Source organism: Elgaria multicarinata, chromosome 8, assembly GCF_023053635.1.
Source record: "Elgaria multicarinata webbii isolate HBS135686 ecotype San Diego chromosome 8, rElgMul1.1.pri, whole genome shotgun sequence".
Lineage (NCBI taxonomy): Eukaryota > Metazoa > Chordata > Lepidosauria > Squamata > Anguidae > Elgaria > Elgaria multicarinata.
Window position 1 is genome coordinate 105738252 of NC_086178.1, and position 26170 is coordinate 105764421.

A 26170-nucleotide genomic window follows, 5' to 3' on the forward strand; every position below is an offset into this window, starting at 1 on the left:
TTTCTGTTTGTTTATTTTTATTCTTTTGTAAACCAGATGAGAAGTGGTCTATAAATATTGCTAGTAACTATATAAATAAATACTTTTTTTGGCGGGTCACATTCCCCAAATGACTGCCTCGTGAAAAACGTTGAAGTGATGGTCTGCCATTACAATCTTGCAGGGTGACGCTGGAGTTACAGGCCGGAAGATCATTGTGGATACTTATGGTGGGTGGGGAGCTCATGGAGGCGGAGCGTTTTCCGGCAAAGACTACACAAAAGTGGATCGGTCGGCAGCCTACGCGGCCCGGTGGGTTGCCAAATCCTTGGTGAAAGCAGGGCTGTGCCGTCGTGTGCTGGTCCAGGTAAGTTGTAACTGTAAAGTGGAACTAGATCCAGTGTGGTGTAGTGGTTAGAGCATTGGACTGAGACTTGGGAGATCTGGGTCCTAGTCCCCACTCGGCCATGAAGCTCATGGCCGAGCCATTGCCTCTCAGACTGACCTACCTCACAGGGTTGTTGTGAGGATAAAATGCAGAGGAAGGCGTGTGTTCTGCCTTGGGTTCTTTGCAAGAAGAAAAACGGTGGGATGTAAAAGTAGTAGTAGTAGTAATAGACATCATGACAGACGTGTGCTTGCCACTAAAATCAGCAGGCCCACATTTCTTTCTCCACCTCCACCATGATATGAATCATATGGCAGCAGTGGTGGATTTGGCTGTCCCTTGCAGAGTGCAGGAGAACATGCAGCACAGCAAGGTCACATGACTTGATGGTACTATGGGGAGAGGGGAAAGGAGGCGTGAGGTAGCTCTCACCTGGAGCAACGACTGGTTCCCACTTGGGAGGCTTGGCTTTGTGTTCAAAACACGCTGCATACATTATTTTAGCAATCCTTACAACAACTTTATAAGGGTGGGGGAGGACCAGTCCTAGATCCTGATGGTTCAGCTCTCTTTAGCCATGCATCTCTCTTTTGTTTTTAAAATTGGATCCTGAAAAACATTAAGAACGTAAGAGCCAAGATGAATCATACAAGAGGCCTATCTAATGTAGCACTCTGGGCCCACAGTGAGAAGCCCACCACCAGTCGGACCGGTGTGCGGTAGCCCCCTTCCGCTCATGTCTGCCATCTTCCCGTCTTTCTACCCAGTTAAGTCAGTGCTGTGCTTAAATGTGTGGAATTGCCACCCTCACAGATGGTTTAGTCCTTTGCCATAGCCCCTGCCCTTGAGCAAGTCTTCACTGGTTGCTGCAGTCATCCAACGATGTATACAGCGCATGGGTGAACCAGGCGTAACGGTGCCGCCTTTTCACTCGTAGGTCGCCTATGCCATCGGCGTGGCTGAGCCCCTCTCCATCTCACTGTTCACTTATGGTACCTCCACAAAACCGGAGCAAGAGCTGTTGAACATCGTCCACCAGAATTTCGACCTTCGACCAGGAGCCATTGTCAAGTAAGCACTTTACAAGGGCTTTTCCATGTAATGGGAATAAACTAGGGGTGTGCACGGACCCCCCGATCCTCTTCGCGCCCGATCCGCAAATTGTAGATCGGGCCCGCTCCGCCCTGCCTCGATCTGCCTGGGGGCCACTCCGCTCCGCTGCGGAGCTCCGGCTCAGAATCGGAGCTTCACAGTGGCGGGGAGTGGCGCCAGGTTAGGCCCCCCTCCCTCCTCCCCCTTACTTGTGTCCATCCCGGCCCATCCCAGCTTCACTAGAGCCCGCGGCTCAACCAGAAACTGTAGGCCCTGATTGCGGCCTACACTTCCTGGTTGAGCCACGGGCTCTAGTGAAGCTGGGATGAACCGGGACGGACACAGGTAAGACCCCCTCCCCCTTGGTCCCTTACCTGGTTCTGCTGCCGTCGCTGCATGGGCAGTGGCGGCAGCAGGGCCAGGTAAACTCCCCTCCCTCCTCTCCCTTACCTGCATCCATCCACGGTCCTGCGGCTGCTTCAACTGAGCCCGAGGACTCAACCAGAAAGACTAGGCCGCCGTCGCAGAGTAAACCCCCCCTCCCTAGGCAGGGAGCCTAGGCAGTTGCGGCCTAGTCTTCCTGTTTGAGTCCTCGGGCTCAGTTGAAGCAGCCGCGGGACCGTGGACGGACACAGGTAAGACCCCCCCTCCCCCTTGCCCCCTTACCTGGCTCTGCCGCCGTCGCCGCATGGGTGGCAGCGATAGCGGCAGGGCCAAGTAAACCCCCCTTACCTTTTTTGCGGAGCTCCGGATCGAGGCGAAGGATCCGCCTTCACCTCGATCCGCTCCGCAACACTCCGCAGCTCCCTCAATCCTCTTCACCTCCGCTTTAACGGAAGGTGAAGCCCCCCGATCCACTCCTGCTTCTCCGGTCCGAGGAGAAGCGGAGCACATCCCTAGAATAAACGGCTTCTGTCCTCTTGATGAAAAAGATAACCAGCCAATAATATCCACTGCTGGATTTCAAATGTTGGGAAAGGAAAACAGTGAATGTATTTTCAAAGCTCTTGGCTTCTCCCATTCTGGTTGCCTTCAGGAACGAGTGGGGAGATGTTGTGTGGCCCACCCCCATTTCTTCTCATCCAGGAAGATGCTATTGCTGCTCTTTGTAGGTGCAGAGTTTCACCCACAAGGAGAAGCGAAAATAACCAGTCTAAAATTTGCTGGGTTTGATCCAGATTCTGTCCAATGCGAATGCCAGGCATATCACGCCAACGTAACAGCCTTCCCTATCCCATTTTGCAATGTGATTCTGCTGCTAGGAAATGCTGATCCAGCATACTGATTTCTACGAGCGCCCGGGTCTTGTGCAACATTGCACTGCGTATTGCACGCTCTGACCTCAAGGCCAGATTTCAATCTGTGCAGGCTACGTTGCCCTGTGTGCGACGTTTCTCAGAACCGTGCCGCCCCTACAAGCCTCCCATAATCATGTATTTGGAGCCAACCTGTTGTCCGGTAGGCAGGATCTACACTACTGCTTTAAAATGGTTTATAACAGTAGTGACAACTGTTGGGGCCCAGGACACAGTAGTGACAACTGTAGTGACAACTGTTGGGGCCCAGGACACACCCCATAGACAGTTTTCAAAACGTTTTCCCAGTGTCATATTCTGCTTGGTGTAGATCTGGCCTGGGAGGCCTCCAGTTTCTTGCTCAAAACAGAGCTGGAAGATCAGCTGCAGCTCATGCAGAATTCTGCTGGCTGGGGAGAAAGGCTCAATTTCAAATGCTGGACAATCCCACTTTTTAAAACCTGTGTTCATATTGGGGGACAAATGTACAAGGGCTGCAACAATTCTGCTAGTGTGGGAGGGTTTCCTTTTCAAGTAGGAGCCTGGCCAGCAGATTCACTGGCCCAAACGATATAACGCTCCAGACATTTCCACCATAAGGGAAGGTTGTTCCTTCCCCTGTGGTTCCTACTTTCCTGCAACCAACTTAGAACGATCCGTGAATTGAACAGGACTAGGTGTGCCCAGTAAATACGCTAATGCAAATAGTTGTCCTCATCACCATACTCATAACAGCTGCTTTCTCGGACACATATGGGGCCAGTCGCTCACTAAACAGGCATTCTGGGCTTTTAAAGCGGTCCCTTACAACTGCTGTTATGTTTTCTTTTTCTTATTCAGACAGCTTCCATTCCATGCAGGAAAAACTAAAGCAGTGTGTCATAGTTTTATGTTCACAGTAGTAATAACCCTTTTTCTTCTTCTTCTTCTCTTTGTTAAATAATTAGGGATCTGAATTTGAAGAAGCCCATCTATCAGAAGACTGCTTGTTATGGTCACTTTGGAAGAAGTGAATTCACTTGGGAGATACCCAAGAAACTGGCCTTTTAACCATTCTGGGGCCAAACCCTTAAGCTTGAAGGGAAAAAGGATTCCACTACAAAGGGTGCTTCCATTGACTACCGTCTAAGCTGAGAAAATGGGGGTAGATCTGTCTGTGGAAATTACCACCGTTTTGTATTCCCACGCCCACATCCACGCACATGCAGAAGATAAAAAGTGCAATTGGATACCATTCTTCATTTTTCCTATTGCTGATAAAAAAAATTTGGTTCTACTTAGAAATACAACTTAGGACTTGGACCCACAACGAAATCATGGAGTGCTTTTTGCCTTCAACCCAGCTGCTCTACGTTCTGATATCCTCTGCATGGGAAGAAAATATCCCCTCAGCTTCAATAATCTTACTCACTGCACCTGGACTATTAGAGATTCTGGGTTCCAGTCTCCTTCCTGGAGTTGGTACTACAAATTTTTGCCCGGTTCTTGATGTGGAGAAGGATAATTGACCTATACCTGGGTCATATCTTATCCGAAAGGTTTTGTCAGACTTTTCAGCTTTGTCTCTATCTGACTTTTTGGAGGGAGTTTCCAACTTTCTTTTTTTATAGCAGCCTTGCGACAAAACGTTTTAGATGGGTGCATGTCTGGTGCCTTCTATCTATACGCTTACATATCGGTTACGTGGCTAGAGCCCATTCTAGGCAGGGCTATACTATATATGTAAAAAGTATTTTTTTAAAAACAACCACCACCACAAATTGTTGCTTGCAAAGCCACACACCTCTGCCATTGGCTGAGCTACTGTGACTTCATGGAATGTTGATGAGGGAAACAGTCAGCAGTAGAGGTAATGAAGCCATGTAGCTCCAGTGAGGGAAGTAAAAGGTTAGTAGGGAATGGTGGACTGTGTGGTATTGGAAAAAAGAAGGGGGTAATGGGGAGGCCAAGGACTGAGAAAATGCAGTGGGCGAGGTAGCTGAAGGCAAGGAGTTGAGGAAGACTAGGTAGTAGATGAAAAATGAGGCAAGTGTAAGAGGGGTGGTTTGACAACAAAAAGACTCAAATGACAGGGCGTTGATGGCGCACTAGATCAAAAAGAAAAAGAAACTAAACTGCTCTTTCCATGAAGCAGGGTGAAGCGACCAACTTCAGGTGGCACCATGAGGGGGACAGTTTGATGAAGGCAAGAGTCATCTGAGTGATGCAGCACAACGTTTTAAATGTTGGCCCAGCAGGGCCAGGGGGCACTTGGGCTGTGCTTCAGGTAGCCAAACATCTAGGGCAAGACAGGCAAGGGTTTTTTAATATATATTCGGAGAGCCTGGATCAGGGTCCCAAGAGGGCATAGAAATATGGGGAGGGGAAATGTAGTTGTAGAATTGAATTCCACATCAATTTGATCTAATCAATCAGGATCCAGGTCTATAGTTTTTCCTTTAAGGGTTCCATTGCGAGGAGAGGCTTAGCAAGCACAGTTTCCCCCATCATAGATGCATTCTTTTAAAAAGATAACACCGCACGTAAAGAATTCTCTTTCTCCCTGAGCTCCAAAAGTAGCAGAAATCCACTCTGGAATAGGTTATGGCACTTCTCTGCCTCAGCTCTTCAGACTCATATCTCAGCATTTTACTTTTACTATGTAAAGCATCACATACACCAGATGGTGCTATAGACATTATTAATAATAACTTTTGGCTGGCACGTATCCTCAGCAGAGTCCAATCTCAGTATCGTGAGCACTGTTTGCTAGCAATGCTGTTTTTTCAACCCAGGAAAACTGAAAACCATTTCAGTGCCTTTATAATAGATTTCAGTGGTTCATTTCATATGTACGCTTTCCCTCCCTCTCCCCTGTGATTTTAACAGCCATTTGCATGTCAACAGAAACTTACTAAAGTGTTCTGCCCCTTGTTGTTATAAGTTTGGAAATCATGTACATTTCATAACAGGCGTCGGAACATTATCTTTGGGATACCAAACAGGGCGAAGAGAGCTGGCATTTAATTTTGGAAAGAATTTCCTGAGATGGCAACGAGGAGGCAATGGCTGAACCTTCCAGTAGATGGCAGTAAAGACCACAGTTCATTTACCAGGTTCTTCGGTAGTTGACCACGGGTGGATTTTGTCTTATTCGCTACTGCTGGTGAACCAGCGGCTTAAAAGCAAGGCAGCTAGGCTTACAGGCGGTGGAAGTGAGGCACTTTATTCTAAACACAGTAGCAGAGGGTGCTCTTAAAGTGGGGACTGATTCAAGCGTATGGACATTTCGCCAAGTTTGCCCGCTGAAGTGAATTAAACTGTGCATTGGGGAGCTTTTGAAGTACCTTAGTTGACCACAATTGTTATTCAAAGAGAATGTCTTAGTTCTCCTATCTGCGGTGAAAGTTTTGGGATGTTAATTGCTACAAGGCCGTTCCCTCAGCCCTCCCTCTTAACACTGTCTTTGCCTCCTTTTATTACAGCAGCTTTCCCCAGCCTGGTGCCCTCCAAATATGTCCGACTTCAATTCCCAGCATCCTCAGCCAGCATATTCAGTTGAGAGGAGTGATGGGCCATTCAGTTGAGAGGAGTGTAGGCCAAAACATTTGGAAGGGCAAAAGTTGCCCAGGCCTGCCTTAAACTGACACAGGCAGGATCTGCACTACTGCTTTATAATGGTTTATAATGGTTTTGACAACTGTTTGGGCCCAGGTCTCATTGTGCATACCGTTTTCAAAGTGTTATATCCTGCTTAGTTTAGATCTGGCCACAGTCTCTTCTGTTCCTCTCTTCCATCCCGTTTTTTTACTCCATTCAGGAGGGCCTCTCCTGGCTCCTGTCAAGAGTCCACAAACCCACCCTGCCTCTACCATTCAGCCCCAAATCATTGTGGTACCCTGGTAGTACCCAACTCATGGACACCTGTGGTGTGATGAGATGGAGGAAGGGTCAATGATGGAGACTCTTCAGATGGTGAAGGAAGCTGAGGATTTCTTGGCTGAGAATGTGTAGCACCCTCAACAGTTTCCAGAGTTCTTTGTGGGAAAGCACTTTAGCTGCTATACCTTTATTGAATAAGTCTTCTGACCATTTCAAAAAATCACATAATCATTAAGAACAAACAGACATTACTTAAAATTTATGAGTTAAAATTTTAAAACAATATACTGCTGTAAATAAAACTAAGACAAGTTCGTAGCGTAGACAACACATGCAGAACCCAATCAGCTGTACAAGCATAGTGGTTCTAGACTGCTTGAACAGTCCCCCAAAGACCCCGGGAATGCAATCCCCCAAAGACCCCCAAATGCAATCCCCCAAAGACCTCGGGAATGCAATCCCCCAAAGACCCTGGGAATGGTAGTTTGGTGGGCTACGGAGTATTCTCCATTAGAGATCCCTAGTCCATCTCCCTATACACAGTGGTAGTTTTCTCTCAGGCTTCTCTAGAGAGAAGTCTAGGCTGAATTCCTGTGGCCACTCACCTCGAAGCAAGTCCTGTTCAACACAGTGAGACTTTCCTTTGAGTAAACATGCTTAGGATTGCGCTGTAAGACTGCAGTTCTATACAGGCCTTTGCTAGATGAGGGTTTAGCCCGGGCTGATACCCAGGCTCACCCCTGTGCATCCAGATGACACACAGGGGATCCTGGGGTCAGCCCGGGATAACCGGCACCACTTTTGACCCAGTATTTCCCGTTCCGGGAAGGTCTAGCCCGTTCTGTGGCTTTTCCTGGCTACATGGCTTACTCATGAGTAGCTGTGAGAAGCTGAGTGCTGTGCCCATCGGGCCGGGGGGGGGATCGCAGGGGGTGAGAGATCAGGGCTGAGGGGGGGGGGAATCGCAGGAGGTGAGAGACCAGGGCCAGGGGGGGAAATCATGGGGGGGTGAATCGTGTGGGGGGGGAGAGATCGGGGCCAGGGGGGAAGAGCAGAGCTGGCGGGAGAGATGGGGGAAGAGCGGAGCCAGGGTGGGGAGATTGCAGCTGGGGGAGGAGGGAGATTTGGGGCACCTTTTAAAAAAACAAAAAACACTTACCTGAGCACTCCTTCGCACCTTTAAAACATTGAAAAATGGCGGACGCAACGGGGCTTCCTTTACCCCGTCGCGTCTGAAGTCTAGCTAGGAGCGACAGCCCGTGCTAGCTGCAGCGTGGGCTGGCCCCTCCACACGCCCGGATTAACAGGTACGTCTAGCAAAGCCCACAGACTTACCTGGGTGTAGGGGTCATTGAATCCTGTGAGGCTTTACTTCTGACTAGATATGCATAGGATTGTGCTGTAAATTTATGGCATGAACATGGTTTCATCTGGGACGGCTTGTGTCCATACCAACGCACTAGTCACATTTTATTTTATTTCCCCTTTATTTTGTTTGCTGGTTGGAAGTAATTTTCCCCCCTATACCAATGAGGATCCCATTTAGCACTGTAACTAAAAGAGTGGTATAAATTAAGTGGGGGTTTCAGTAGGGGCAGCTTTTCTCACCCTATGTGAAAAGCTTCATCTGGTCAGATTCTCTCTTCCATTAATATAATAATACATCGGGGTATAGAATATATCTTTGTCCTCTGCAGGCCAGATGATGTCGATGGGCATGGCCCACTGGGCATGTCATCCCCCACCCATGTTGACTTCCTCTGTGCTGAGCAGAGGCACAAAGTTCCATGCCTCTGTCAACACGGAGAACGTGATTTTGCCAGCACTGGGAGGAGGGCCAGCACCAGCTGAGTCCACATGCTGCTTGTCATCCCAGTGGGGCCCAGCTGAGCCTGGGGCCTCTCACCGTCCCCATCAGAAGTGGTGAGAGGTGTGCGAACGAAGACTTGGCCAGCCGCTCTTCCCAGGGGCTACCAAGTCCCTCGCCGCCTGCATTCTTGCGATCACTGATCAGCGAAGGTTCCTCCTGGGGTCTGGTGTTTGGAAGCCAAGCCCTGCCGCCTTGTGCAACCTAAGGAGGCCAGTTTAGGCCCAGAGGGTTCTACGCTCCCTGCAGTACCGGAACCCTGCGCTCCTTTTTATGTGCCGTCACCCTACAGTCTCTTCCCCCACCCCAGGAATCATGTTCAAGTTGTTCTTTTCTATAAGTAAATGCTGAATTTGCACAACTGTATGTCCCCATACTGCTTTGAGTAGGTTTTATGCCATGTCTTGAATTAAATGGTGCAGGGGGTGGGGAGGAGGAGGGGGAGGGGGAGGATTCGTCTTCGCTACCAAATCACAAGGCAGGATGAGAGGTAGCAGTTCCAAAAACTCTTGCATGGGAAAGGTGAGACCTGATTTAAGGAATTACTTCCGTGTTCTGATAAGGTGTATATCACCACCACCACCATACACACATTTTGCAAATTGCAGAGGTGGGTGGTACCTCCCAAAAGGGGATTTCCTCCTCTTGTTAAGCCATTCCCACAATGCCTTTCCCTGTTTCCACCTACCCCAAGCTTCTCGCAGGTGCTCCATTTGTACAGGCCATTCATGGGAGCCCCTGCTGTCAGCCACAATTGTTAGAGGGAACATCCACAGTCAATGGCAGTATACCTGGATGCTGGGGCCAAACAACAGAGGAGAGTGGCCACCCTCATGCCTTACTTTTAAGCTTCCCAAAAGCACTTGGCTGACCGTGGTTGGAAACAGAATGCTGTAGTTGACAGAGACTTGTCCGAGACCACAAAAGGAATACAAAGCATGGGGTGGAGCTCTGAATCCCCAAACCTGAACCATTCTTTCCCCCTCAACATTTGTTTGGAGCATAACAATGCCCATTTTACAGAAGACAAAGTAGCGAATGCGACTTGCCTAGGATCTCAAACTGAATACGAAACAGGAGCCCCGACTTCAACCCACTCCCAATTATTTCCCTTTCAATACATTTCCCCAAAAGCATTCATATCCCACCCAGATACTCAACAGTAATCTCTCAGCTACATCCTGCCAAACAATTTCACTTTCCAAAAATGCGTCCTCCCCCAGATTCGCTCAACACTCCCTGTGTGTTATTTACATGAACAGGGATGACCCCGGGATAAATCACTTTATTTTCTTACCATCATCTCTGTCTTGTTTCACAATGAATGTTTTTGGCTTCAACTTCCAGCATCCCCAGTGCTTGCGGCTGGGCTGGGCTGGGCTAGGCTAGGCTAGGCTAGGCTAGGCTCAGCTCGGCTCGGCTAGGCTAGGGAGGGAGGGGAAGGCGCCACTACTATCTTAAACTCACATTGACTGATTCTTTTTTTTTATTCCATTGCGGAGTTTTCCCAATTCCAAGTAGGAGCACAGAGACCCAGCTGCTGCCTAGGGATGTACAAGAATTTTGTTTGTTTGCCCATCACACAAACGTCCCATTAGCAAACATGAATGCTTCCCCTCCCCCTTCCGAGAAATGTTTGCAAGTTCCCGAATTTGCACTTGCGTTTTCATGCTTTAATCAATGACAGAAAAGTATGCACTTTCCCCATTTGAAATGTGCTTTTTCCCTGTTCAAACGAGCTGAAAAATGGGATGAAAATGGGAGGCCTTAGCTAGACCTATGGTTTATCCCGGATCATCCCGGGGTCGTCCCTGCCTGCTCCCGGGATCCCCTGTGTGTTATTTACTTGAACAGGGATGACCCCGGGATGATTCCGAGATAAATCTTAGGTCTAGCTAAGGCCGGAGTGAGCAAAAAAAGCATCAAGTAATTTTTCTGGGAATTTAAGCAAGCTGGAAAATTGCTGGTTCCCCCATCCCTAGCAGTCTCCCACCAATGCCCACCAACCCTGACTGCCTCCACCAGTTACCATTCTGGCACCCCTGTAGCACCTAACACATGAGCCCTTGTGGTGGGACATGTTGGAGGATGAAGGATGAGGGCTGGTGGACAAGATTTGGGAGGCTGCTGATTGGGCAGCAGCTGTCTGTTGCAAAACTGTGCACCGCTGCTCTTTCTTCTGGAGGTGGAGCCTGGAGAACTGAAGCTGTAGGACCAACCTCTGTGCCTGTGTAGGAGAAGGGGAGGACTCTCCTGAACGGAGGCAAGCAAGGCATGAGGCTCTGGGCACTGAGCGAGGAGAGGCAAATGGCAAACAGGAATTGTTGCTATCAGGGTTCTCATAATAGGGTTCTCAAGTTGAATGTAATAGTACAGCTCTACTCATGAGCGCTATCTGGGAGATACATCAAGAAAGGGGCAGAGAAGACACAGCTGGGCCCAAATGCTGCATGTTAGGGGGTACATGCTGTTCTTTCCTGTGAAGTGAAGCATAGTGCATAGTAAACTGTGGAGTTCACTAGGGCTGTGCTCTGCTCCAATTCGGATCACGAATCCGGGGCGGAGTGACCTGATCTGCCTCTGCCAAAGGCAAATTCGAATCAGGTCAGGGGAGCTGCGGATTGAGGCGAAGCAGTTTGCCTCCATCTGGAACTCCAAATGCAGGTAAGGGGGGGGCTCACTTGGCGGCGGTGGCGCAGTCTATGCGGTGATGGTGGCAGAGCCAGGTAAAGGGGCAGGGGGGAGGGGAGCTTACCTGTGTCCGTCACAGTCCATCGCAGGCTACAACTGAGGCCCAAGCCTCAGTTGAAGCCAGCGCCAGACCGCGACAGAAGCAGGTAAGTGGGGGGGTCTTACCTTGCTCTGCCGCTGCCGCAGAATGGAGCGGGGGAGGGTCGGATCGACCCAAAGCGGATCGGCCCGATCCGAAAGTTGCAGATTGGGCCATGAAGCAGTTCGGGGGTGTTGTTGTTGTTCTTCCGTACACAGCCCTAGAATTCACTACCGCAAGACACAGTGATGGCCACCCATTTGAATGACTTTAAAAGGGGTTGGATAAATTCCTGGAGAAGGCTATCAATGGCTACTAGTCCTGATGGCTATGTGCAACCCCCAGTATCAAAGGCAGTAAGTCTATATATACCAGTAGATGAGGAACATGGATGGGAGGGTGCTGTGGCATTCATGTCCTGCTTGTGGGTTCCTGGTTGACCACTGTGTGAACAGAGTGCTGGACTAGATGGACCCTCGGTCTGATCCAGCATCAGGGCTCTTCTTATGCTCTTAATGCCTTTTTCTCAAATGTTTTGTACAGCTTAACAGCTGAAGAGGTGTTTGCTTAATGTGATCTGATGGCTGGTGACTACTGTAAGCCACTGGAAATTGTGTCACACACCTTCTGCTAGGCAGGGGCTTGGGGGCGTGCAGGAAGCTGAAGGAAAGAGTTTTGCAGTTCACGTCTGCCTAAAGCTTGAGCATTTCCCCACCTTTGCAGTTCTAGAAGTAAATAAAAATATGTGATAAACTGACCTCTCTCTTTTTTGGGCAAGTGAAATGTTTTGACCATGTCAAACAGGCACACTGCACCGACTGCCAGTTTAGACAAAGCCTTCTTTTCAGATAGATCTTATATCGTTGTTTTGTATTGTCGTTCTATCCATTGGAAACCACCGAGCGTGTCCTGAATTAAACACATGATGTTTGCCAGACCACATGTCAGGCGAAAGATCTACTGTGTGTGTTGTGGTTGATTTGTCTTCTGCTTACATTAGCAACCAGTAGATCCTGATAAGATCGGTTATGGCATTGTGCTCCTTTCTCAATATTGAATGGGTGGAGGCGGTGGGAAGTCACGGCCGTGGCAAGCACGATCATAGAACCTGTCCCTCATTCATTTCACGCTCTGACAGGAGTGGGTGGAATGAACCAACAGTGGCCATGTCTGCACCGTGTTGCTCTCAAAGGGGGCTGTGTGACTATAGCTGTCGTGTGCAGTGACAAATATGCTACTGAGTATTGTTTCTGCAATACCTTTAGGCTGACACGCATGCCTTCACAACAGTCCTGGGAGGTCACTACCAAGATAGCAATGCCCACAGCCGGCCCTGGGCAGAGTTTGGAGTTCATTATTGTTCAACCCTTACAAAACACTAACATTTTCTGAGCGCTGAATAGAGATTTAATCCACAAGCCCACAACCTAATAGACATGATGGAAAAGGAAATTGGGAAGGAAGAAGAAAATGATTAGAGCCTGCAGCTGTTTCAGGTCTCCTGGATTTAAGTGCAACTCTCTATCTACTGACATTCCCACACATAGGAAAGGTTGAGGGGCAATTCTTCCTTTGCAAAATGGATGCTCCTCTGTATCTCCCTCCTCTGATCATTCACGTTCCCACTTCCGTTTCATTCTTGGGCAGGTTTCCTCTTGCTGCATCCCAACGCGTCCGTGGCTGACCAAACTCCCCCGTCCCAGTTGAGTAAGGGCCACTTGATTTGTTCCAAATGCACAACAGGCTAATGGACTGCTGAGCTTTACATTCTCTAGCACTTTCCAAATTAGTACACATGATGAATCTCCCTCTTGTGTTATTGGTTTTAAAGGAAAACCTCCGGTGTGTTAAGGTGGGCAACTAACAGCCACCAATCTGTCCATCATTTATCAGTAGGTGGTATTAGAGCCTTTTTTTTTTTTGGCCTTGCTTTGCGAAGAAGAAGAAAAAGAAGAATCTGCCCATCACTCCCGTGGCTGTGGCATGCCACCATTCTAGTAATCTTATCTTCTTTCTAGCTCCGTTGGTCTATCACTAGGAACCGGGCATGGGGCACAGAGCCTTTCAGGAGCTCCTTTCCCATTGGGAGTGGGGTGGGGGTGGGGAATCAGGATCATTTTTTTTTAAAAAAAAACTTACTGTGGTGTTAGAGCACTCGTGCACTCATTTCCAGTAAAAAATTAAAAAAACCAAAATGGCGGCCGCGACATCCTCCTGGGACGTTGCACGCTGCATGTGGACTGAGGGGGAGGTTCTTGCGATTAGTATATTGCGAGATCCTTGCCCCTCTCTCCCGGAAAGCCGGGAGGTCTAGACATGCCCACTGCCTCTTTGCTCCTAGGCTGTCTGCTGGCCAAGCAAGTAAGTGATGTCCATGGTTAGAAAGAGCAGGAGGAGCAATAGCAGTGACAAGGTGACAAGGGCAGTGGGACAGCAGATTCACTGAAGGAGGGGCCCCATTGAGGGTGTCTTGCTGGTCCTGCAAGGCAGTCGGCAACACCAACGTTGCTGGCTCATCAGCCCTTGCTCAGCTCAAAATATCCCCCCTGTTTTGTTTTAAACTAGTTGTTGACTGGGGCTATCTAATCAAAATCACCCCTGTAAAATTGAAATTAGCTCTGATTCTCTGCCGTAAGCTGAAGCCAGCTTGTGTGATCTGTAAGCCACGAGCCTTCCAGCAAAGTGAACCATCGCATCACATTTGATATCAGACATTACAGAGTGCTTCCAAGGTATAAACCTAACTGAAGAGGAAACTGACAACTATTAAATAAATAATCTAAGAAAATTGGCTGTTATTTATTGAACGTAATTCAGCTTACAAACATCGAATCGTATTCTAAATGCCCATTGTATAACAGGAGTAAAGTTTCGATTCAGCTTTAGCATCTCACCATTAATAAGCTATATATGATGTAGCTGGCCTGTTGCATTGGCTTGAATGCTTCCCACCCGCCCCTTAATACTGCTTGCAAATAAAGTATGCTAAACAACAAGGTGCAATGATCAAGTTTCCACTTGCTTTTCTTTGGTATTCCTTCATTCAGTAACCTTAAATCTTCACAAGCAGCGAGTAGAGCGAAGAAGGAAGGATGGACATTGGGCATCAAGTGTTGCTATAGTCACAGTCTTGAATATCATTATCCATTGTCTGATGTATACCAGATGAGTCAACGCCTTGGCATTTAAAAGGGAACCTCTCAAGCTGCCATGGAGGGTTCACAAAGTCACCTGCAATGAGGCCAGCTACACTGCTCCATCCAAAGAGATCTGTGATAAGGCCGTCATTCTCCAGACCAGCACAATGACGGGAGGGAGAAACATGAGAAAGCTCATGACGAACACTGCAGCAAAGATAACCAAGACGATTGCCCATGGCTCCAGGACCGTCTCCACCATGGCTTCCTTTCCACTTCGTTCTCCTCCCACAGAAATGAATCTATAAAAAGAAAAACTCAGCCGAGTTTTTAAGACATCACCAGCCACAAGCAGCAACACCTGTGAACACATACAGAGACTGAGAAATTATTAGTATTAGTAGTTGAAGATTGGTTTAGAAAAAATGCCTATAGGACTGTCACCTGTCAATTCACCTATGGCAGGGGTATTGAACCTCTTTCAGACCAATTCCATTTTGGAGGAGGCTGCAGCAGGGTGGGTGGGTGTGTGTGTGTGTGAGAGAGAGAGAGAGAGAGAGACAGACATTCCAGTGGTGGGCGGAGCTGAAGGCAAAAGGATGGGGCTAAAATAACCCCTGAATATTCAGCATCTTTCAGCTCAAAGCTCTTTGTGCCAGTAACTAAGCCCTAAGAGAGGCATTTCAACCTTTTAGCATGTTGAATGGACTGTGACAATGGACTGGCCGTGACAATGGACTGGATGAGGGCTAATAAACAAACTCAATCCAGACAAGACTGAGATGCTGCTGGTGGGTGGTTCTTCTGACCAGATGGGGGGTGTTCAACCATTTCTGGATGGGGTTGCACTCCCCCTGAAGGAGCATGTTTGTAGCTTGGGGGTTCTCCTAGAACCATCTCTGTCACTTGAGGCTCAGGTGGCCTCAGTGGCACGGAGTGCTTTTTACCAACTCAGGTTGGTGGCCCAGCTACATCCCTATCTGGACAGGGATAACCTAGCTTCAGTTGTCCATGCTCTGGTAACCTCCAAATTAGATTACTGCAATGCCCTCTACATGGAGCAGCCTTTGAAGACGGTTAGGAAGCTGCAGCTTGTGCAAAATGCGGCGGCCAGATTGAAAGCTGGAACAGGGAGGTTTGAGCATATAACAGCGATTCTGGCCTGCTTGCATTGGCTGCCTATATGTTTCCGAGCCCAATTCAAGGTGCTGGTTTTAACCTATGAAGCCCTACATGGACCACAATACCTGATGGAACGCCTCTCCCGACATGAACCTACCCGTACACTGCGCTCAACATCGAAGGTCCTACTCCAAGTGCCTACTCCGAGGGAAGCTCAGAGGATGGCAACAAGGGAGAGGGCCTTCTCAGTGGTGCCCCCCCCCCAATTATGGCATGATCTCCCCGACGAGACTCGCCTGGCGCCAACACTTGTTATCTTTTCAGCGCCAGGTGAAGACTTTCCTCTTCTCCCAGGCATTTTAACAGCATTTAACAATGCTAAGTTTGTTTTTTAATGGACCCCAGAAATGTTGTTTTTTAAATGGATACTGATGTTTTTATACTGTTGTTTTTATGTTTCTGATGGTTTTAAATTTTGTGTACTTTTTAATGTTTACTGTTTTAACTTTTGTGAACCGCCCAGAGAGCTTTGGCTGTGGGGCGGTATATAAATAAATAAATAAATAAATATGTTGGTGGTGGTGGGAGACTGCACAAAAGCTGGGGAAGCTGGTTAGGAGGAAGAGGATAAGTCCAAGCGAGGGGAGTACGTCCCTCTGGCACCTAGACCTAATGTTCTACACACCTGGTTTAGGGCAAGGGTGCACAACCTGGCCCCCCCTCAAGGCCTTACCTGTAATCCCCTGCTGCTGCATTCCACACCAGCATAGCCTTCCAGCCAGTGGTACCATTGCTACCAGTGATACTGATTGCTCTTTCCAGCGAGGACAGAGGGATCTGTATGAGGATCTCTGGGGGAGGGAGTAGCAAGATGGTTCCCCACTCCCTCCCTCCCCAGCAATCCTCCTACAGATTGCTCTTGTTGCTAACAGCAAGGAAAGAGCAATCAGTTATCAGGATCGCTGGGAAGTGTGTACACACATGCAGCCCCCAAGCCAGCATCACGTACGGCTCTCTGGCCTGAAAAGGTTGTGCGCTCCTGATTTAGGGCTCCCAACATGAGTATATAAATACAAGGAAGGGCATGTCACTGGAAGGACAATGAGAAAATGTTAAGGATAGAGGCGCAATGACCAAATCCAAAGAGAACTGTAATGAAAAAAATATGGACCGCTAAATTCTTCTGTTAACGGAGGGTTTTCAACATTCAAATGTCAGAGTGAGAAGGAAAAAAGGAAAAGAAAAAGCCAGAGCTAAATAAAGCAGACCATAAATCTTTTGTCAAGCAAGATGATTGCGAACTTTCAGAAATGCAGTGTTACTGAAATTCCTGGTTAGCTAAGAAAGAATAACAGGGATTTTTCATGGTGTCGCAAGGAAGGTAATTCAAATGCATTCTCAGGCCCTTTCTACACCTAAGGGTGTAGAGGGAGGGATGAAGGGGCGGCGATCCCAGACTTAGCTGCTTCTGGGATCATCCCTGTGTGTCTAAATGGAAGCACGACGTCCTGGATGGGAGGAGGGCCGTCACACCCATCGTAACCGCCATTCTTTTTTTTTAGGAAAAAAACAGGAGCCGGAGTGCACTTGCACTCCAGCGCAAAGTTAAGTACCAATAAAAGGGCCCGCTCCCGCTCCCTATCCCACCCCTGATGGCCCTGGACTCCCCCCGTCAAAGCTCCTTCCTTCTGCTAAACCCCGCTACTCGCAGAGAGGAGGGAAGAAGCCAGGATGGGCGTTCACACCACCCGCTGTCCTCGGGATCATCCCGGAACCACGGGTAAAACTAGGATCCCAGTTGTCCTGGGGAAATGGAGGGATCATCCCTCCCTGCTCCCAGGATCCCCTATGTGTCATTTGGATGCACAGGGATGATCCAGGGATCATTCCTGGAAAAAGGCCAGTGTAGAAAGGGGCTCAGATTTCAAAATGGGCCGCTATTTTGCTCCATGCCAAAAAGCAAGCGAATCATTTTCCTAAGTGTCAAATTATGAATCTTGCTTCATGTGAAGGGGACTTAAGAATGATCCCTTCCAGCTTGTGTTGGTTTTTGCAGCACTACATGTCTGCAGTCCCGGAACATAGATCCTTACTGCTCTTACATAAATCCACTTGAAGACCTGTTCCTTGGCACACCCTGTTCTTGGAAGCCCAATTCCTTATTGTAGCATTTCACCTTCTGAGTTGGGTTCCCATGGGCCGATTGTGCAACAAGGCTGCTCTTGACAAGGAAAGAGTTCTTTTTTGATGACCAGTTTACACCCCGAAGCATAAATGCAAACAATGCTTTTGAAAGTTTGGAGCCAAGCACCCATTCCCTTGCTTTGGAATGCTGCCAACCAAGCTGAGTTTCCTTTTCTGCCCCACACCACCAACTGTATAACTTTTTATTCACATGAGAGCCTTGGCTATGGGGTGGTATAGGAATGTAATAAATAATTCATTAAACAAAAAACCTACGGTTTACAAAACAACGTTAAGGCTCTGCAGTTTTCAACCAAGCACCAAAAAGCAGGGAAATTGGGAGTTAAGGCTCGCCAGCCTTGACGCCACATCCTCCCTGAGGAGGCAGAAAGTACCAGTGAAATTCTCATTCTCCCAAACCGAGAGGATAAACCAGGATGGAGAATATGATAGGCAGAGGTGATTGTGGGGTTGCGGAAAACTGATGATGAACAACTTAGGCCCACCTACTTCTCTTTTTTTGTTTAGAGCAGCCCTTCCCCAACCTGGTGCCCTCCAAAGGTCTTGGACTACAACTCCCATCATTGCACATCAATATGTCCCATGGTGATACAGGATGATACAGGAAAATATTCTATATTAGAATACTTTACAGTTTACTATGGCCATAGCTAAAGGAGGCGAAATCCCGGGGCAATCCCTGGGATCGTCCCTGTGCATTCACATGATGCACAGGGGATCCTGGGATCAGGGAGGGATGATCCCTCCCTTGCCCCGGGATCTCGCCCTACCCTTTGAGCCCATTTTTTCTGTGGTCCTGGGCTGAGTCCGAGACCACAGAATGTGTGGCAGGGCGTCGTGGTTTGTCCCAGTTCCTTGCGGTTCCTTGTGAGGAGCCGGGACCCACACACAGGACACAGAGTTCCTCAGGAGCACTGCACCCATTGAGGGTGGGGTGGAGGGAGTGGCTTTTTTTTTATTAAAAAAAGAACTTATGTTTTGCGCACAAGCGCTTGTGCGCATCTTTCCCTCTAAGAAAAAAACAAAATGGTGGATGTGATGCCTCTCCTTCTGAGGTCGTCGCACACTGCATGTAAACGGAGGGGGGATCTCGCGATAAAAACATCGTGAGATCGTCACCCCTCTGTCGTGCAATAACAGGTAGGTCTAGCTATGTTAATTATTACAGCTCATTTTCTGCCACATGCTTTCCCCCCCTGTTTGGATCTCAAAGTAGCAGATTGTGATCAAGTTTGTGCTCAAGTTTCAAGCCTGCACAGGCTGCATTTCCATCCCTAGATATTTAGTCAAAAGTAAGACTCCTCACCCCCATGAGCAGGGCCGGTTGCGCAAGAGCGAGGCCCCACTAAGTGGGGAAAACAACTGTGCACCTCTTAAACCCCTCTCCCACCATCGCAGGGATGGCAGAATTGCTGCCACCGCCTCCCCTGATGGGCACATTATGTAAAATACACTATAGTTCAACTGTTTCTATTAGAAAAACAGAGTGACTAAGCCGAAACTAATGTTGTAGGCCCAGAAGCGCTTTGAAAGGTTTCAAAGTTGTACTTAAAACTTACGCTGGCCCAAACTAGTTAAATGAAGTGTTTGAAGCTTTCGAACTCTTAGAAGAAAAGGAAAGGACCACTGTGTGTGTATGGGTGGGTGGTGGGTGGGCAAGGGGATTAAAAGGAATGTATAGCTACCTATTCCAAGGAGAGATCTGAAGACCAGGTTATTGTAGATCCAGAGGAAGGTTGAAAGAGATCTCTCCTAGAATCCATGGTGTAGAACTCAGCAAAGTCCAGGTAGGGAAAATTAACTCAGGCAGAGAGTGAAGAAAATATTTTAAAATGAAAAGTGCTGTGAAGCCCAATCTTCACCAGTGAGCAAAAGCAAATAGGGGGTGAAAACTGCACCAAGCAGCTCAGGTGCCTGGCAGGATACAACACTTTGACTAAAAGCTTTAGGGTGACTGGGGACACAGAGATCGTCTCGCAGATATTGAGCATACCTTTGAGGAAAGGATGATTACATATAAACATGGGTTTGTGTGTATTTTATAAATAATCATAAAGGAGTGTGGCTTGCGGACTCCGTTTTAGTAAATGAGCTATGTAGATTTGCTCACCAGGACATCCTTATGAGCAAAACAAACAGGTATTCTTAAACAACACCTGTAAAATTGGGATTAAGACCCGACCATCTGAGAAACACAACACAGCATCTCCCAAAGAGGTGGTACAAAGCATGTTACCATATTTTTTTCTTGCTAATTTCAGGCCAAACCAGTGTTTCAGTTCCTTATGATGTTCCTTGTTAAGACTGACACCTAGATTTACATTGCTGTTTTTGCTAGAGTGTAATCGCATCACCCTTGAATAATTCCAGGAGAAATCATTCTCAAGTAAAAACAAACAAACAGTGGGTGGCAAAAGGGCATCACATCCACTCTTTCTCTGCTGAAAATTGTCTGCCCCCCCCCCCCCCCGTGACTTTTCAGTTAGAACGAAAGACATGACATGGGAGATCTGTGACTGAATTGCCCTGTTTGTTTTTTCTCTTTGGTTCTCAACAATTGCTGGGGTAAGGGTGAAACTGGATTAGGGCCGAGGTGCTAGGAAGAGGGTTTACATCTGTGGTTTACCTGCCTTAAATTGCCCTCTGCTATTAGCTGCAGAGGAGGAAAAGGACAGGTACCAAACAGGTTTCACTTGTCATTTCTAGTTTGGCCCTAAGAAGAATGGCTGTTGGAGTTTCACACACACAGCAAAGGTTGAAACATTATTTATTTATTTATTGCATTTTATACCACCTAATAGCTGAAGCTCTGAAATCCATTCTGCTGTATTATTATTATTATTATTATTATTATTATTATTATTATTATTATTATCATTTATATACTGCCCCATAGCCAAAGCTCTCTAGGCAGTTTACAAAAGTTAAAAACAGTGAACATTAAAAAGAAATATACAAAATTTAAAACCATAAAAAGCATAAAATACAAACAAAAACAGATAATATCCATTTAAAAACAACTATTCTGGAGTCAGTTAAAGAACTCGGCACATGCTGTTAAATGCTGTTAAATGCCTGGGAGAAGAGAAAAGTCTTGACCTTGTGCCGAAAAGTTAACAATGTTGGCGCCAGGCGAGCCTCATTGGGGAGATCGTTCTATATTTGGGGGGCTACCACTGAAAAGGCCCTCTCCCTTGTTGCCATCCTCTGAGCTTCCCTTGGGGTAGGCACCCAGAGGAGGACCTTAGATGTTGAGCACAGTTGGGAGAGGCGTTCCATCTGGTATTTATAGTTTTATTAGGCCAACGGATCATTATAACATTGTGCAAGCTTTCAAGATCCCTAGACCTCTTCATCAGGTAGGACATTATAAAAGGAGGTCTGGGAGGGAAGGGGAGGAAAGGTGACTTGATGGTGACATCACATTGCCTGTAAGTTCAGACTAGTCCCCAGGTGTAGTGTGCAAGTCATGTGATGGTTATGGGAAAGCCCTGCTCCCGCTAGTTACACTGGGAAGACAGAGTGGGGTGTGTGCGCTGGATTTTCCATTTTGGGGGTATAAAGTCCAGCTATTCTCAGTAGTGTTTTCCCTCCTGGTCTAAGCACATGGGCTACTTCATTGCAGATATTTGCATATTTAGCTAGGCCTTTGCTTGGCCACCAAAATCAGAGATACTTCCATGTGAGCAAACAGATCAGATTGAGCAACCCAAGTGCTGAATACAGCATAGGTCATGTCCACTGTTAAGATTCTGATCATTTGCAAGGCAACCTGCTCATTAAAATGCTCACAGTTGTGAGAGTAGCGCTTATTGGGTCCAGTTGGCGAAGGGACAAGAACAAATTAGACACACAGGCACAACCGGGTAATAAATTGGCCACAACTTTATTGACTCACTTGAATAGGCTTGGTGGCAGCATAGGGCGTGGATCCTGTAATTGGCCCTCTCATCTGTAATTGGCCATTCCCCTTCCTGGCCTACATGCCAGGGGCACTGGTGGTGGATGGTAGGGCCAGGGACACACCACGGCATGGACCGCTACTGTGAAACCCTTTCTACCTCCCCGGATGTGGCCAGCTCACAGCCCCCATGTTGGTCTGGTCTTGGCGCCACGTCCCTGAGATCCCTCATGGGAATCCTCACCATGGAGGAGCAGGGAAGCTAATTCTCCTCCATCTCACCCATGGAACAAGCCCAATGCCTATCACGCCTACATAAGTTGTGACAAATGTTACAAAATGAAACACCCACACAAAATATACTGATAGTCCAGATCAACTTATTTACAATAGAGTTAATCTTGCAGTGGGGAAGGCAAAAACCTTGCACGTTCTTTGCCAATTGGTGTGCAGGTAAAATTCCTTCCCAGCCCCATTAACTGGCGACTACTTCTGCCACTGCAAAACATCTTCCTACCAGGATGGGTGGGTGGGGAAGCCAGCAACCAGGGCCGGTGCCAGACTATTTTGCACCCTAGGCAAGGCAAGCTACTTGCACCTACCCCCCCCCCCCAAATTGCCCACTTCGATTCAGCTGTTCAAGAGGAGTATCTGAACTATTATATTTTCCTTTTATTATGTTTTTTTCTTAAAACAGCTAATTTGTATAAAACTGACCCTTAAAGGTCAGTACTGCGCCCCTCTGAGGTCTGCGCCCTAGGCGGCTGCCTAGTTGGCCTAATGGTAGTGCCAGCCCTGCCAGCAACTGCAATCCTGGAGCCGCAAGGGAGGACTGCCTGAGATTGAACTGGAGGCAGAACAAAGGAGAGATCTAATTCTGCCGGGTCTGTCCCTTTGGCCACACCCATCATCATGCTGATTGGCTCAGCAGTCCCCTCCTGGGAAGGAGCTGCTGCTGTTGGGTCTATGCTGCTGCTGCGGTGGCTGTACCACCAGACCGCTCTCCACCAGCCTTTCTCCCTTCGCTGCCTGCCAGCAAGCCTCACAATTCACTGCTCCCCATTAAGCAGGGAACTGGGCTTTCATGTGCATTTAAAAGGAAATAAATGATTCTTTTGGCAGGGCTGGCTGGCTGGCAAGGCTAGTTTACAGAGAAATTCATTTTATTTTGTTCTTTTGCAAGCTGTCTAGCAGGACACTGTTATCTAGCTGTTATCATTTCAATTATAAACCATTTTGTTTGCACCAAATATTTTTCTTGGAATGGCTATTCACTTAGAAAGAAAGAAAAGAAAAGAAATGGGACAAAGAAATCCAGACAAACATAAATAGAAATTGAATATCCAAGCTTACCCTTGTTTTAAGATATTTATCCATGACTACGCATTAGGAGGGAGTGAGGGGAAGCACTCTGTGCATGCCCAGAAACAGGCTTGATGAAGGGGGGCAAGTGCCTGGCCCACTCCCGGCCCTTCAGTATAGGCTCCTGATGGAGCTCTTCGTGGGTGAGAAGTGTGTGTTGAGGCAGTCCGAGCAGGACTTGGCCGGAGTTGTGCATGTCCACTGACAGCTGCTTACCTCCCCTCCTTGGTGATGCTACTCCTAGATGCTCTGTCAAGGAGCAGCATCAGCCATGAGAGGAGGAAAGCACCTATCAGAGGACATGGCCCCTGAGGCATGTTGGGAGGTGTAATTCTGGCATCACGGTATCTCAGTCCTAACTCAGCCCCCACTAACTGACTTTCCCCATCTGCCAATAACTCCGCCCATCATTCCATTCTAGCCTTAGCTGTCAGTCATTCCTCCATTTACTCTTCTGTTTCAATAGCCTTGGGTGGGAGGCTGTGGCAGCCATCATCTGGAAGTGGTTCGCCATCCTGGGCCTGAAGGGAGAGTGCCTGGGTTGGCTGCCTCAGTTACTAGGCCCCATCGGGAGCAGAAGGGCATGCTGGGAGTTTTAGTTTTTGTTTTCTGTGTGGACAAGGAAAATCTTGACAGAAGCTTCAAGATGGCCCTGGCCAGGCATTGAGGGAGGGAGGGAGGGAGAGAGAGGGGGAGGAGGAGGAGGAGGAGGAGGAAGAAGCAGCAACAGCAGCAGCAGCAGCAAAAGAAGCAGCAGCAGCAGCAGCTAGTTTAATTTGTTTAAAAGTTACCTCACAGGCCTAGGACAGGCCAACCTTGCAGGGTTGTCATGAGGGTAAGAGAGGGACAAACCTTTAATTTGTTTAAAGGTTAACTCACAGGCCTAGCACTAGCCTGCTACTTTAAGATGGTTGATCCGCTTCCCTGCTATATGTTATTAAGATATCTGGGCAATGCCGGGTATATTTTGAAAACATATTTTTAGGTTTGCATCTTTTTTAGCTGGTAGAAAGGGTGTTGTATGTCCTGATTGTTTTATGAAGTTTAGACGGCTGCTCTGGCCAAGGCATGATGGGAGGTGTGGGCTTTTCAGGTAAAACAAAAAATGTGGTTTATCACTAAGCTCTAATTTAAAATACAGTTCTTATTAACAATTTTTCATTTATTCTAACGAAACAATTTTCCAACTCAACCAAACTAAAAAAAAACAACCAACCTAAAGATGAATAAGTTGCATAGAAATTTGTTATATATCAAATAAATTATAAACATTATTCATGGACCCGAGCAACGCCAGGCATATCAGCCAGTATATAAATATAGTGCAAACTCGGTACCTTCCCAAATCTTTTTCTAACCAATTATTATTACATTTGGTCACTGTAGGAAAGATGAATCATCATCATCTTCATATATTTATTTATTACCTGCCTCTCCCTCTGGATCGAGGCGGGGAACAACACTAAATAAAATATAATACAAAAAATTAGTTAAAACAGCATATAAAACCAATACAATAGTAAAATAACAATCACAGCATCTTAAAATTCGTAGGTTTAAAATTCATCTGGGTAGGCCTGCTGGAAGAAATTAGTCTCAGAGAGAGCATTAAGCTGACGAATCTCCTCGGGCAGGCCATTCCACAGTCTGGGGGCGGCAGAAGAAAAGGTGCTCTGGGTAACAGTTGTCAGCCTAGTTGTGGCTTACTGGAGTAAACCCTTCCCAGAGGACCTGAGTGTGCAGGGCGGATTGTATGGGAGAAGGCGATCCTGCTGGTAACCTGGACCCAAACCATGTAGGGCTTTAAAGGTAATAACCAACACTTTATACTTCACCTGGAAACCAATTGGCAGCCAGTGAAGTGATTTTAAAGTTGGTGTAATATGGTCATCCCTAGGTGTACTGGTGACCAACCTGGCTGCCATATTTTGAACTAGTTGAAGTTTCCGGACTAGGTACAAAGGTAGCCCTATGTAGAGTGCATTGCAGAAGTCGAGCCTCGAAGTTACTAGTGCGTGCACTACCGTCTTTAGGTCTTCCAACTCTAGGAAGGGGTGCAGCTGGCATATCAGCCGAAGCTGATAGTAGGCACTCCTGGCCGTCGCATCTATCTGGGCTTTCATTTGGAACGACTGATCCAGAAGCACCCCCAAGCTGCGAATGCAGTCTTTCAGGGGGAATGTAGCCCCATCCAGAACTGGTTGACACACCTCCAAACCCAGTTTAGGGCCCTTGACAGTAAGCACCTCCATCTTGTCTGGATTCAGCTTCAGTTTGTTTTTCCTCATCCAGCCCATTACCGTCTCTAAGCATTCAGTCAGAGGAGACACACTATCCTTAGCTGACGCTGTTGTCGAAGGCATAGAGAAATATATTTGGGTGTCATCAGCATATTGATAGCACCCCACCCCATGCCTCCCAGTGGTTTCATGTAGATGTTGAACAGCATTGGGGATAGCATGGCGCCTTGTGGTACGCCATACAACAGATCCTTCTTTCAGGAGCAGCTATCCCCAAGCATCACCATCTGGAACCTACCCAAGAGGTAGGACCGGAACCACTGGAGCACAGTGCCCCTGATTCCCAAACCTCCCAGGCATTCCAGAAGGATGCCATGGTCGAAAGCCACTGAGAGGTCCAAAAGCACCAGCAGGGACACACTCCCCATGTCAATACTCAGGTGTAGATCATCCGCTAAGGCAACCATAGCTGCCTCAACTCCATATCCTGCTCTGAAGCCAGTTTGAAATGGGTCTAGAATATAAATATAAATCGTTTCCTCTTTGAGTGAATTTATAATTATAACAATAATAAAAACAAAAAAGGAGACTTATACCATCTCAGAGAAAAAGCATATGGATGAGAAACTGTTTGTGTAATCAGCTGCACTTGTAAAACCTGTTATGGTTCTCTTCCATCTTCTCCATCAACTGCTTTGCCCTTATCCTCCCTCCCTGTACTTTCATTGACCCTCTTCCTCTAAATTACAGCTCCCAAGTATCAGTTCCATGCTTCCTCCACCACTTCTACGCTCAGATGTAAAAGAAAAGTAGAATTAGATCTCATCAATGTATTGATGTCACCCATGTCCAAATCCTTGGACGACCACATCCTTCGAGCCTCCTTTAAAAACACACATGAAGAGAGGTTTATACAGTGCGTTTTCAAAATATAAGCCTCAAAACGTAAAC

At 47.5% G+C, this 26170-nt stretch overlaps 1 protein-coding gene across 1 annotated transcript in view; it reads left to right on the plus strand.

The window, feature by feature from the left end:
* MAT1A (methionine adenosyltransferase 1A) overlaps positions 1-5676 on the plus strand; it is a 31744-nt gene extending 26068 nt beyond the window's left edge. Inside the window, exons 7-9 of the mRNA XM_063133146.1 lie at positions 164-346; positions 1305-1438; positions 3702-5676. Coding sequence (XP_062989216.1) covers positions 164-346; positions 1305-1438; positions 3702-3804 — 420 coding nt within the window. The 3' untranslated portion in view covers positions 3805-5676. The remainder of the gene's footprint in view (positions 1-163; positions 347-1304; positions 1439-3701) is intronic.
* The last annotated feature ends 20494 nt before the right edge of the window (positions 5677-26170 follow it).